Source organism: Sturnira hondurensis, unplaced genomic scaffold (assembly GCF_014824575.4).
Source record: "Sturnira hondurensis isolate 20B ecotype Veracruz unplaced genomic scaffold, ASM1482457v3 Scaffold0022910, whole genome shotgun sequence".
NCBI classification, from domain to species: domain Eukaryota; kingdom Metazoa; phylum Chordata; class Mammalia; order Chiroptera; family Phyllostomidae; genus Sturnira; species Sturnira hondurensis.
In genome coordinates this window covers 2,372,731-2,387,779 of record NW_028095541.1, presented here as the reverse complement: position 1 = coordinate 2,387,779, position 15,049 = coordinate 2,372,731, and the positions used below count along the sequence as shown (strand labels likewise).

Here is a 15,049-nt window from a genome sequence, read left to right as displayed (position 1 = left end):
TCTATAATCCAGCTATCAGTAGGACCTTCCTTCCTCTGACACCTGTGGGGGAATCCTTTCCTTTCTCTTCCTAGCTTGGGGAGGCCCCTACCAATCTTTTGTGTTTCTTGACCTGCAGCTGCATAATTCCAATCTATGCCTGTCATCACATGGTGCCTCTGTGTCTTCACCAACTTCTTATAAAGACATCAGTCATACTGTAGCAGGACCCACCTTACTTTACCTTAATTACCTCTGCAACAACCCTATTTAGAAAGAAGGTCAGTGGTACTGTGGGTAAAGACTTTGAAATATATTTTGGGGGTAGGGGGTGGGCAGGTTGTGTCTCATATTTTAACCCATGACAGTGGGAGAGAATGTACTTACAATTTTAAAAAGAAATTTATTTAGGCTTATCTTATTGAGTTTAGCTTATCTTATGGGTTTAGCAAGACACAGCTACTATGTTTAAGAAAGTTAAAACTCTCCAGGGAAGTCCCTGAAGCCTAGAACCTATCACATGAATAACAGGTGAGAGGACAGGATGGGAGATTTCATCTCCTAATAAGTATGGTGTTTGTTCTGCCACACTGCACAGAATGGAGACACAGGCACACTTCAGGCAGGCACTGCTGAACAGTCTAGCCTGACTCATATTTTTAACAATCCATCTTATGTGAAAGGTTAAGAATAACTTTCAAATTTGCACATACCTGTTTCACCATGGAAGACAGCCAACTCTGTATTTTTCACACCAAAAATGCTATTAACAACACTCTTCAGCTTTAAAAGGTCTAACCTATTATCACCTTTTGGATTTTCCAGAAGCAATACTCCACCTAAAAAGGCACAAATATAAGTAAAACTGAAGAAAAAGGAAACTTTTAATGAAAAGTAAAGGAAAACAGGGTGTGAAAGCTTGACTTTCTTTCCTTTTAAGCATATGCAGTCTTAGTATGTGCTTTGGCAACTTCAGGTTGATTTGTTCCATCGGGGAACTCCATCGGGCAACATTTTTCTAGATGCAAACTTCTGTCTTTATGACCCTCATTTTCCATTCTACACTATTTGTAAATCCCTAGGACACAGAATGGTCAAATATACCACCTAACTTAAAAATAATATCCTCAAGTGATCCTTGATATTGATTACTCCTATACCTTAGATTTAATTACACACTTTATTGATTTATTTAAATATTTTGAGATAATTAACATAACATGCAGTTATAATAATAGAAATACCCTAGACTCTGTACCCAGTTTACCACAATTAACATAAAACCATATAGTGCAGTACCAAAATCAGGGTACTGACACAGACAATCAAGACACAGAACAGTTTGATCACCAGAATCCCTTGTGTTGCCCTTTAAAATCTACCCTTAATTCCCTTAACTCCCTGCTCCCTACTTAACCTCTAATGAACAATCTAATTATCCATTTCTGTCATTTATCACTTCAAGAATTATAAAAATGAAATCATATTATGTGTACCCATTAGTGACTTTTTTCAGTCAGCACAAATCTAAGGTTTACCCAGGTTCTTACGTTAACCAATGGTTTGTCCCTTCTTATTGCTGAGTCAAGTTCCACGGTGTGATGGCATAATAGTTTGTGCACCATCACCTGTGAAGAACATCTGGGTTGTTTCCAGTTTGGGGCCATTATGAATGCACCTACTATAAAAACATTTGGGTAGAAGTGTTCTGGGGAACAGTTCAACCTTCATTACTCTAGACTAAATACTCTGGAGTGCAACTGCTGAATCATTGTGGATAGCATGTTTAAAGAACCTGCTAAATGTTTTCCAGAGTGGCTGTCCATTTTATATTTCTAACAGCAATACATGAAGAGATCCAGTTTCTCTACACCTTCATCAGCATTTGGTATTGTTACTTTTCTATTTTACCTATTTCAATAGATGTGTAGTAATATCTCACTGTAATTTTAATTTGTACTTCCCTAATGATGTTGCACATTTTCATGTGCTTTTCTGTTATCTGATGTCTCCTTGGTAAATATTTATTTAGGTCTTTCCCATTTTCTCCTGTTTTTTTAAAAGACTGTTGAGTTTTAAAAGTTCTTTATATATTCTAGATGCTTCTTTTGTTAATTAAGTGGTTTGCAAAATCTGTCTGTAACTTTTTTCATCCTTTACATAGGATCATTTGCAAAGCAGGACTTTTAATTTTAGGTAAGTTTAATTTATCAATTTTTCATTTTATGAAATTGGCTTTGGAGTTAAGCGTTAAAGACCTTTTACCTAGTCCTTATTCCTAAAAATGGTTGAGTATTTTGAATCTAAGGCTGTGATTAATTTTGAGATTTTTTTTGTGTGTGTGTGTAAGATGTAGATTTAGGTCATGGACCTTTTTTGGTATATGGATATCTAATTGCTGTAGCATCATATAATGAAAGGACTCAATTTAATTGCTTTGATTCTTTCTCAAAAAGCATTTAGCCACTTCTGTGGGTCAATTTCTTTCTTTTTAAAAAACTCTCACCCTAGGACATACTTATTGGTTTTAGAAAGAGGTGGAAAGAGAAAGAGAGGGAGAGAAGCATCAAAGTGAAAGAAACTTCGATCACTTGCATCTGGTGCATGCCCTGACAAGAGAACCAAACCCACAACTTAGGTATATGTCCTAATGAGGAATTTAACCCATGACCTTTCAGTTTACAGAACAATGCTCTAATCAACTGAGCCACACCAACCAGGGCTGTTAGTCTTTTTGTATTCTTTATCTATAACACCAATCTATATATTTTTTCTATGCTCATGATGCCAGTCTTCAGATGTCTTGATAATGGGTTAGAATGATTCTCCCCACTGTATTATTTTTCAAAATCCTTTTAGCTATTTTATTTCCTTTATTTTTTCAGATAAATTTTAGGATAATCCTATCTATACCTAAAAAAGTTATTGCTGAGATTTCACAGGAGTTTGAGAGAAACTGGTGTTTTTTTAGTCTTCTTTTTCTTTAATATTTTTTATTTATTTATCTTTAGAGGGGAAGGGAAGGAGGGAGGGAGAGAAATATCAATGTATGGTTGCCTCTGGTGTGTCCCCTGCCAGGAACTGGCCTGCAACCCAGGTATGTGCCCTGAGTGGGAATCGAACTGCGATCGTGTGGTTCGCAGGCCCATGCTCAATCCACTGGAAACTGGTGTTTACTATAATGAATTCTCCAGTCTGTGAACATGGAATATCTCTCCATTTGCTTAGGTTTTTGATATTTTTTATCAGTACAATTTTTGGCATAAAAACCCTGTAATATATTCTCTTGGATTTATATCTATGAGTCTTTTATTTGATCAACTGTCAGTGGTATTAGTATATTTTATATTTCATTTTCCAGGTGCTCATTTCTAGTACACATAAATTTATTTTATCTTTTATCAGTGAAGTTTTATTCATTTTCTTGGCAGTATGACTTCATGAAATTACTTTGTAAACAAAATCTCCCAACTAATGCTTGAACCAAAAGAAATTTCCAAATAATTTAAAGATCATTTGTTGTTTTTCCCTCATGACTGCTTCCAGCCAGAAAGTAAGTTACAAACAGTATAAAATCATGTCAATGCAGATAATTAATTTGTAAATGTAATTATTCATGGAGAACCAATGTCACTGGGAGTTAGGAGCTGTTTTTCCAAGCTGTTTGATCAGTTGGCCCTAAAAAGAACAGCACTGGAGTCAGCAGATGGGGAATGTATGGCTAATTGATCACTGCTTAGTCTGCTGAGTTTGTGACAGAAGCTGACCCAGAATCCTGACCTTGCTGACATCACTGATCCACATTCTACAGGTTTACCTCATGGTCTCCATTCGAGATAGCCAGGGTAGCTATAATAAGGCAGCTCATACATCACTTAACTTGGACAGCAGTGTAGAGAACCATGTACTGCCTGAGGCATCATCACATGCTCAAATGAACACATGATCATCCAGATAATAGTAGGTGCTAGTGCTTGTGGACAAACCACTGGAGGGGTCTTGGGACAGACCCTAAGGACTCTATCTATCTGTAGGTTCTGCAAAATTTTCTATGTAGACAATCATGTCACTTTCAAATAGGGACTATTTTACTTCTTCCTTTCTGATATTATCTCCCCCCCCCACTCCTTGTGGTACTCCACTGGCAAAAACTTCTGGCACAATGCTGAGCAAGAGAAGTGAGTATAAATGTCCTTTCCTTCATTCCAATCTTAGGTATAAAACATTCAATCTCTTCTCATTGAGTTATGTTAGCTGCAGAGTTTTTATAGATTTTCATTATGAGGCTGACTTATAATACAGAGAAATTCTGCTCTATATTTTTCTGGCATACTTTTAAGATTGTGAATGGGTGTTAAATTTTGTAAGTTGATTTTCTGTAACAATTGGTAAAACAATGTTTTAGCCTATCAATATGCTAGATTACAGTGACTAGTCTTTGAATACTGCCTTGCAGTTAATTGTTCTCATATACAGTTTTTATCTCTCTGTCTAGGTAACTTACATTCCTGAGGGAGATTGGTCTATAGTTTATCTTTGGTATGGTCTGTATCTGTTAAAGGTATAAAACTACCCTAACAAACTGAGCTGGGAAGCATTTGTTCCTCTTATTTTCTGGAAGATGCTGTGTAGAATTGGGGTTTTTTAAAAGTGTGGTTGAATTCTCCAGGTAAACCCTTTGGGACTGAAGATTTCTTGAGAGCTTCTTAATTAATTAATTTGTATTTTATTCAATTTATTGAGGTGATACTGGGTAATAAATTTATATAGGAATAACTTTGCTGTATATCTAAAACTAATAAATAATAATGCTGACTCTTAACTGTAATTTAAAAATAATTGTACAGGTTTCAAGTGAAGAATTCTATGATATGTCATCTCTTATATCGCATTGTGCTTACCATCCAGTTAAGTCATCTTCCATCACCATATACTTGATACTCTTTCAAGTTTACTACCTTTACCACCCCCTTCCCGGTACTAACTATACTGTCCTCTGTGTCTATTTCTTTTTGTTTGTTCACTTGTTGCTTTCAGCTTTATACCCCAAATAGAAGTGAAATTATATGATTCTTGCTTTTTATGACTTATTTCACTTAGTGTGATACTCTCAAGATCCATACCCCACATCTCCAAAACTTATTTTTTATTTGATCTGTTGTTAATAGCCATTCAAACAGGTGTGAGGTGATATATCATTGTAGTTTTGATTCTCATCTCCCAAATAGTTAATAATATGAACACTTTTTCATATGCCTATTGTCCAGTTGTATGTCTTCTTGGAAGAAGTGTCTGTTCAAGTTTTCCGTACATTTCAAAAATTGAATTCCTGGCCCTGGCTGGTGTAGCTCAGTGGATTGAGCGCGGGCCTGCGAACCAGACGATCGCGGTTTGATTCCCAGTCAGGGCACATGCTTGGGTTGCAGGCCAGTTTCCAGCAGGGGTCAGTTCCCTGCAGGGGATGCACCAGAAGCAACCATACATTGATGTTTCCTTCCTCTCTCCTTCCCTTCCCCTCTAAAGATAAATAAATAAAATATTAAATTCCTTGTTTTCTTTCTGCTTTTGTGATTTGTATGAGTTTTTATATATTTTGAACATTAACCCCTTGAGAGAACTGTTGTTTGCAAATGTACTTCCCATTTTACTAGTTGCCTTTTCGTTTTAATGGTGGTTTATTCTGCTGTGCGGAAGTGTTTCAGTTTGATATAATTCATTCATTTATTTTGTCTTTACTTCACCCTGCCTTTGATGTCAAATTCACAAAATCCTAAGAACAAGATCTGTAAGATTTGTACCTGTTTTCTTCTCTGTAATTTATTGTTTTAGGCCTTGTACTTAGGTCTTTCAATCATTTTGAGTTAAATTTATATATGGGAACAAACAGAAGTTTAGTTTCCCTCTTTTGCAAGTGGTTTTCTAATTTTCCCAATCGAAGTGGACTTCTTTTCTCCACTGTATGTTTATGGTTCCTTTATCAAAAATTATTTGATCATAGACATGTGGGTTTATTTCTGTGCTGTCAATTCTGTTCCACTAATCTGTGTTTTTTCCTGCCAAGACCTTGCTTTGGCTATTTGGGGGCTTTAGTGGTTTCACACAAATCTGATGATCTTTTCTATTTTTTTTAAAGATTTTATTTATTTATCTTAGAGGGGAAGGGAAGGAGAGAGAGAGAGAGGGAGAGAGAGAGAAATATCAATGTATAGTTGCCTCTTGTGCGTCCCCCGCCAGGAACTGGGAACTGGCCTGCAACCCAGGCATGTGCCCTGACTGGGAATCGAACCGTGATCGTGTGGTTCGCAGGCGTGCGCTCAATCCACTGAGCTACACAAGCCAGGGCAATCTTTTGTATTTTTTAAAAAATGTCATTGGGATTTGAAAAGATATTGCATTAAAGCTGTATATTATTTTGGGTAGTATGTCCACTAACTATTTTGGGTAGTATGTCCACTAGTATGTCCACTTCCTGCAATTCATGAACACAGAGTACCTTCCCATTTTTTTGTGCCTTTTTCACAATCTTTAAATGATATCTTGTGAATTCCGTCCAAGATGTAGGCGTAGGTAGAAACACTGCGCCTCCTCGCACAACCAAGCTTAAAGACAACAAAAATTTAGTAACAAAAATGCAACCAAAACAGACAAAAAATTGAACTGTACGGAAGTCCGACAACAATGAACCATTCATTCATCCAGACCAGTAAGAGGGGTGGAGTTAGCGGTTGACGGAGAAGGGTCACACGGGAAAAAGTGGCCAGACAGACCTAGGCGTGCAAGAGGCAGTTGGCAGATCCCAAGTATGGGGTGGCAACGGGCAGACCCAGTGAAGGCACAGGGTGGCTGGTTGACCATGGTCACACATTAACTCTCAGATAAACCAGGCAAAGGTGCGAGCAGTGAGACAGACCGTGCAAACCAGGGTCTCAGCGACGGGAATGAAAGCCTAAAAGAAACAACTGGAAAACTTTTGGGGGTGCCGGAAGAGGCTCCCAGGCTCACAGAGAGTTCGTTGGAGAGACCCACAGGGTCTTGGAGCATGGACAAGCCCACACAGCTGTGAACAAGGACAAGAAGGGCCCAATTTGCTTGCGAGAAGCACCAGAGGGGAACAAAATCCAAGAGAGAGCACAGAACAAACATCATTGCCCCTATCTGACCCTGCCCCCACATACTGCGTCACAACCCAGCTACTGGGTCATCCTGCCCTGATGGACACCTAAGGCTCCGCCCCTGATACGTAACAGGCGGGACAAGACCAAAACAGGATGGCTCAAGAAGAACAGTTCAAAGCCCCAGAGCCAATACTTTCAAGCGACCAAGAGATAATCAACCTATCAGATGCACACTTCAAAATATTGGTGATCAGGATGCTCACAGAACTGGTTGGTTTTAGTCACAAATTAGAGGAACAAATGAATGCTAAACTATTTGAAATGAAGGTAAATGCACAGGAAACCAATAGTGATGGAAAGGAAACTGAGACTCAAATCAATGGAGTGGAGCAGAAAGAAGAAAAAAGTGACCAAACAAAAAAGAATGAAGAAACAAGAATTCAAAAAATTGAGGAGAGGCTTAGGAACCTCCAGGACATCTTTAAACGTTCCAACATCCCAATTATAGGGGTACCAGAAGGGGAAAAGGAACAGCCACGAGTGGAAAACTTATTTGAACACATAATAAAGGAGAACTTCCCCAGTCTGGCAGAGGAAATAGACTTCTAGGAAATCCAGGAGCTCAGAGAGTCCCAAAGAAGTTGGACCCGAGAAGGAACACACCAAGGCACATCATAATTACATTAGCCAAGATTAAAATGAAGAAGACAATCCTAGAAGCAGCAAGAGATAAGGAGACAGTCACCTACAAAAGAGTTCCCATCAGATTGTCAGCTGATTTTTCAAAAGAGACCTTATGGGCAACAAGAAGCTAGAAAGTATTCCAAGTCATGAAATCCAAAGACCTACATCCAAGATTGCTCTATTTAGCAAAGCTTTCATTTAGAATGGAAGGACAGATAAAGTGCTTCTCAGATAAGATCAAGTTCAAGGAGTTCATCATCACCAAGCCCTTATTATATGAAATTTTAAAGAGACTTATCTAAGAAAAAGAAGATAAAAGATATGAACAGGGAAAGGACAGCAAACTCATAGTTATTAACAACTGCATCTAAAACAAAAGCAAAGTAAGGGGAGCTAGATCAGGAGTGGAACCATAAAAATGGAGATCACATGGAAGGTTAGCAACAGGGGAGTGGGAGGAGGAGAAGGGGGGAGAAGGTACAGATAATAAGTAGCATAGATGGTAGGTAATAAATAGATAGGGGGGAGGGCAAGAATAGTATGGGAAATATAGAATCTAAAGAACTTGCGACATTGAGAAGATGGCGGCAGAGTAGAACAAAAGTTTCTGCTTCCATCCACGCATGGGAGAAAAACTGGGCTGATCTGCAGAGAAGCAGAGGAAATAGCCAACAGGGACCCAGCATATAGGAAAATAGGACTCTAGAAATTGGAGCGGACACTGAATGACCAGATAGTGAGGAGACAGCTGCAGGTCAATAAGATCTGAGGGAATGGCGTAGAGGCCGCAGGCCAAGGCTGCCGCCTCCACCAGGCTGCACCAGGGTCTGGGCCAGTCCGCTTCGATGCTGAGGGATAGTAGCAAGGCCCTTGGGAGAAAGCCAAGTCATCAGCTCCTTCCCTACCAGGCCGGGTGAAATTTAAAAAATGCCAGGAGGCTCTGATCACCCATGGAGTCTGTAATTGTGGGCTTGGGAGAATTGAGAGTCGCCCATTCCTTCCCCACAGCAATGGGAAAGGTTTCTGCCCAAGCCTGTGGGACCAGAGAAACGGGCCCGGGAGGGCCTGCCCGCGCCCCAACCCAGGACTGTGAATCCAGGGGAAAGTCTGCTCTCAGTGGGGCAGTGGGAAGAGGCGCTGGTCCGGATCTTGGGAGAGCACTCTTGAGACCAGCTGAGTTCATCAAGAAGGGAAAAAGCCACAAAAATCGCCACTCAGATTGCTGCAGCTACTGTGACCAGAAAAAACGTTTTGACCAGCTGGAAACCAACAAGAGGTTTTTTTAAATAATCTTAAATATTTTTAACTTTATCATTGTTTTATCTCTCAATACTTTTACCCTCTCTCTTCTTCTTTCTTGTTGTATTACTTCTTCCTTTCTTTCCAAACTCATCGCTTTTTCCTCCCTATTCCTGCCTTTTTTTCCTCCTTTCTTTTCACATACTCTCCTCCCCAAGTGAGACAAAAGACTTGGAATGGCGAAAAGATCAGAGTTGGACTCAAAGAGGAGGCATTCTAACAGTAGAGACAGAGAGACATAATTCACTTTGCTATAACAGAAAAACTACAAGTTACAGCATATTTGTATTTCTTTTATTATTCTTACATCTTTTATTTTAATAGTATCTTTAAATTCCTCCTCTTTCTGTATAGTCTTCTTTACCTGGGCTAGATATATTGTATCACTTGACAGGTTTCCCCTGTCCCCTCAATCATAGTGTATTGCTAATTTACTGTCCTTTACTTTCCCCCTGCCCAATTAGCACATTATTGAAGGTCCAATACTCCCTAATCTTGGTATTGCACAGATTCTGTCATATGCTTGTTGCTCTAATATTATTATAAATAATAGCTGATAAATACTATTGTAAACACTACACAACACGCCTCCAAGATCTTAGCCCACTTCATTGTTGCCTGAACTATAATACTGTAGTGGTTAACTCTATTCTCTCTCACACTACACCTATTTACCATCCTTTGTTTCCACCTTACCTCAAAATCTGACCTCCCTCAACCTTCACTGATTTCTAGATCCAAATCACAAACCTTCCCTCTCCAACGAGAGCCTTATCTTCTTTCCATCCTTTCTAAAAAGTGGCTAGTTGGGTTGAAGATTACGGTTATTGCTGTACATAGCCAGGGGATTTTCTATCTCTTCTCTACCAGATGCTACTGTAAACAGCATAAAATACTGTCCTGCTGTCATAAACCATTTTACCTCACCCTCCAACTGATCACAAAACAAACAAACAAACAAAAGAGTAGGTTGAAGCAGTGAACACCAGGATACCCACTGGAAGAGGAAACCCAACAGCAAAGGAACCATCAACAGATAGCAACATAAGATGAAGGAGTGGAGTAGAAACTACACAAACCTCAATCCAAGACCTATCTGGAAATACACCTAAACAGTGGAGACACTACCCAGAACAAACAACTGTACAAGAGTAAATGAGAATCCTCAAAACCTTGTACACACAGAAGAACTAGCTTCAACAAAACCCGCCCTCATCAGCACAACAAATTAAAACAAGTAGTGGACAGAAGGACCATCAGTTCACCAGCTGATAAGACAGACTCACAAAAGAAAGACCTAAAACCAACCAAAACCCAAAGACAAACTCAGAGCCAACGTAAAGGACAGCCCAAGACAAGTGAGCTTGGGAGATCAAGGAGACTACACCACTGAATCTCACAGGTATTATACCACAGAAGTTCACTCCATAAATCCAGGAAGCCAGAACAAATCAATTTAAGACACTGAAGCTAAGAGTCTCACAAACAATGGGAAGACAAAGAAACACCCCCCAATGAAAGGAAAAGAGGATGCCTCAGAAAGAATGCTAGATGAACTAGAGGCAGGTCAGCTATCAGATGTTGAATTCAAAGCACTGGTTATCAGGAAGTACAAAGAGCTCACAACCAGCTACCAGAAACTAAAGGGGAGCTACAATGAACTCACTGCAAACTATATCAACATGAAAAAGGAAATAGAAACTACCTGCAAGGGCCAAGAGAAAATGAAGAATACAATTTCGGAACTGAAGAACACAGTGGAAGGAATCAAAAGCAGGATCGATGAGGCAGAAGATCGGATCAGTGAGTTGGAGGACAAAGTAGAAAGAACCTCCCAGAAACAGCAAGAAGAGGAAAAGAATCTCAGAAAGAATGTGGAGGGATAAAGAGAAATGCAAGACAATATGAAATGTAATAATATCCGAATAATAGGAATACCAGAAGGAGAAGAAGAACAAGAGATAGAAAACCTATTTGAAAAAGTAATGATGGAAAACTTCCCCAATTTGATGAGAGAAAAAGTCACACAAATCCAGGAAACACAGAGAGTCCCAATCAAGAGGAACGCAAAGAGGCCTACTTTAAGACACAACATAATTAAAATGGCAAAATTTCAAGTCAAAGAGAGAATCTTAAAGGCAGCAAGGGAGAAAAAGGAAGTAACATACAAGGGAGCGCCAATGAGGTTAGCTGTTGAATTCTCAATGGAAACACTCCAAGCAAGAAGAGAATGGTAAGAAATATTTCAAGTAATGAGAACCAGAGGTCTACAACAAAGGCTACTTTACCCAGCAAGGCTCTCAATCAATACACAAGACCAAATAAAGAGCTTCCAAGACAAAAGAAGTCTAAAAGAATACACCTCCACCAAATCAGCTCTGTAAGAAATACTAAAAGGTCTGCTTTAAGTTAAGGAAGGAAAAGAGAGAAACAATGAGAAACACAGGTATTAAAATGACAAAGAGTAAGTAACTATCAATAATAACCTTAAATGTAAATGGTTTAATTGCTCCAATCAAAAGACATAGAATAGCTGAATGGATAAGAAAGCATGACCCACACATAGGCTGCCTACAAGAGCCCCATCTCAGGACAAGAGACCTACACAGACTAAAAGGGAAGGGCTGGAAAGAAATTTTCGAAGCAAATGGCCAGGAAAAAAAAGCCGGGGTAGCAATACTCATATCAGACAAAATAGTCATCAAAGAAAGGGCCACAAGAGAGAGACCCAGAAGGTCACTTCATAATACTCAAGGAATGAATCCACCAAGAAGACATAAACATTGTAAATATATATGCCCCTAAATATATAAAGAAAATCTTAGAGGTCTTCAAGAAAGATATTGATAGCAAAACAATTATAGTAGGGGATTTTAACACTCCACTGTCAAAAATGGACAGATCTCCAAACAAAATATCAACAAAGATATTGCAGCATTAAACAACACCCTAGATGAAATGGACCTAACTGATACATATATAGAGAGAGCCCTTCATCCCAAAGAAGCTAAATACACATTCTTTTCAAATGCACATGGAACATTTTCAAAGACAAACCATATGATAATACACAAAATGAGCCTCAACAAATTCAAGAAAATTGAAATCATACCAAGCATTTTCTCTGACCACAAGGGACTGCAACTAGAAACTGATCCCAAGAGAAAAAACCCAAAACACTCAAACTCATACAGAGTAAATAGCATGCTATTAAAAAATGGATGGCCAGAAACGAGATCAAGAAAGAAATTAGAAAGTTTCTAGAAACAAATGAAAATGAACTCACAACAATCCAAAACTTATGGGATACAGTCAAGGCAGTCCTGAGAGGAAAGTTCATAGCAATACAGGCCTACCTGAAAAAAAAAAAGAAACATTTCAAACAAAAAACTAACCCCAAGTCTATAAGAACTCGAGGAACAACAACAAAGACAGCCCAGAGGAAGGAGAAAAAGGAAATAATCAAGATCAGAGCAGGACAAAATGACATAGAGACTAAAAACACAATTCTAAGGATCAATGAATCCAGGAGCTGGTTTTTTGAAAAGACAAACAAAATAGACAAGCCTCTAAGCAGACGCAGTGAGAAAAAAAATAGAGAGAACCCAAATAAACACAATCAGAAATGAAAGAGGAGAGATTACAACTGACACCGCAGAAATAGAAGGGATTGTAAGAAATTACTATGGAGAACTGTATGCCACCAAATTCAAAAACTTAGGTGAAATGGAAAAATTTCTAGAAAAATATAATCTTCCAAAACTCAATGAAGAAAAACAGAAAGCCTGAATATACCAATAACAGCAAATGAAATTGAAGCAGTAATCAAAAATCCCCTGAAGCACAAAAGCCCTGGACCAGATGGTTTCACAAAGAATTCTAAAAAGCATTTAAGGAAGAGCTAACCTCTATTCTTCACAGACTATCCAAAAAAAAATCCAAAATGATGGAAGACTCCCAAACTCTTTTTATGAAGCCAGCATCATCCTAATTCCAAAGCCAGATAGAGACACAACAAAGAAAGAAAACTTCAGGCCAATATTGCTGATGGACATAGACACTAAAATCTTCAACAAAATATTGGCAAACCACACCCAAAAATACATTAAAAAGATCATTCACCATGACCAAGTGGGATTCATCCAAGGGATAAAAGGATGCTTCAATATTTGCAAATCAGTAAATGTAATACATCACACAAACAAAAGCAAAGACAAAAATCACTTGATTATATCAATAGATGTGGAAAAAGCTTTTCATGAGGTACAACACCCATTCATGATAAAAAAAACACTCAGCAAAGTGGAAATAGAGAGAGCATTCCTCAACATAATAAAGGCCATGTGTGAGAGACCTACAGCCAACATCATAATCAATGGGCAAAAACTAAAATCTTTTCCACTAAGATCAGGAACAAGAGAAAGGTGTCCACTTTCAGCACTTCTATTCAATATAGTATTGGAAGTCTTAGCCACAGCGATCAGACAAGAAAAGGATATAAAAGGCATCCAAATCAGAAACGAGGAAACAAAACTGTCACTGTTTGCAGATGACATCATAGTATACATGGAAAATCCTATAGACTCACCCAAAAACTGTTCAACCTAATAAATGATTTTGGCAAAACAACAGGATACAAAGTCAATATCCAGAACTCAAAGGCATTTTTATATACCAACAATGAAACAGCAGAGGCAGAAATCAAGAAAAAAATCCCATTCCATATAGCAAAAAGAAAAATAAAATACCTAGGAATAAATAACCAAGGGGGTAAAAGACGTGTATGCAGAAAACTACACAACACTGAAGAAAGAAATCAAGGAAGACACAAACAAATGGAAACATATACCGTGTTCATGGATTGGAAGAATTAACATCATCAAAATGTCCATACTACCCAAAGCAATTTACAGATTCAATGCAATACCTAGTAAAGTATCAATGACATATTTCACAGACATAGAACAAACACTTCAAAAATTTATATGGAACCATAAAAGACCCCGAATAGCAGCTGCAATTTTAAGAAAGAAAACAAAGTATGAGGGATTGTGATCCCAAAAGTATCAGGGATTGTGATACCTGATACCAAACTGTATTACAAGGCCACTGTAATCAAAAGAGCCTGGTACTGGCATAAAAACAGGCACATAGAGCAATGGAACAGAACAGAGAGCCCAGAAATAAACTGAAGTCTCTATGGGCAATTANTATGGAACCATAAAAGACCCCGAATAGCAGCTGCAATTTTGAGAAAGAAGAACAAAGTATGAGGGATTGTGACCCCAAAAGTATCAGGGATTGTGATACCTGATACCAAACTGTATTACAAGGCCACTGTAATCAAAAGAGCCTGGTACTGGCATAAAAACAGGCACATAGAGCAATGGAACAGAACAGAGAGCCCAGAAATAAACTGAAGTCTCTATGGGCAATTAATATTTGACAAAAGCGGCGGGCGGTAACATAAAATGGACTAAAAATAGCCTCTTCAACAAATGGTGTTGGGAGAACTGGACAGCTATGTCCAAAAAAATGAAACTTGAGCCCCAGCTTACACCATACACCAAAATAAATTCAAGGTGGATAAAAGACTTAAATATAAGCCATGACACCATTAAAATCCTACTGGAGGACACTGGCAAGAAAATCTCAGATATTTTACATAGCAACATTTCTGCTGCTATGTCCCCTAGAGCAAGGGACATAAAGGAAAGAATAAACAAATGGGATCTCATCAAAATTAAACGCTTTTGGACAGCTAAACAAAACAGTATTAAAAAGAACGGCAACCAACTGTATGGGAAAACATATTTGCCAGTGATATCTCAGACAAGGGTTTAATCTGCAAAATATACAAAGAACTTACAGGACTCCACTCTAAGAAGACAAGCAACCCAATTAAAAAGTGGGCAAAGGTCTTGAACAGACATTTNCACTGGCAAGAAAATCTCAGATATTTTACATAGCAA

At 38.4% G+C, this 15,049-nt stretch overlaps 1 protein-coding gene across 4 annotated transcripts in view; it reads right to left on the bottom strand.

The window, feature by feature from the left end:
* Window positions 1-15,049, bottom strand: part of IARS1 (isoleucyl-tRNA synthetase 1) — a 117,389-nt gene that overhangs the window by 14,856 nt on the left and 87,484 nt on the right. For all 4 annotated transcript variants that reach the window (XM_037037269.1, XM_037037270.1, XM_037037271.1 and 1 more), the window contains exon 31: window positions 693-818. In XM_037037269.1, the coding sequence (XP_036893164.1) occupies window positions 693-818 (126 nt within the window). The remainder of the gene's footprint in view (window positions 1-692; window positions 819-15,049) is intronic.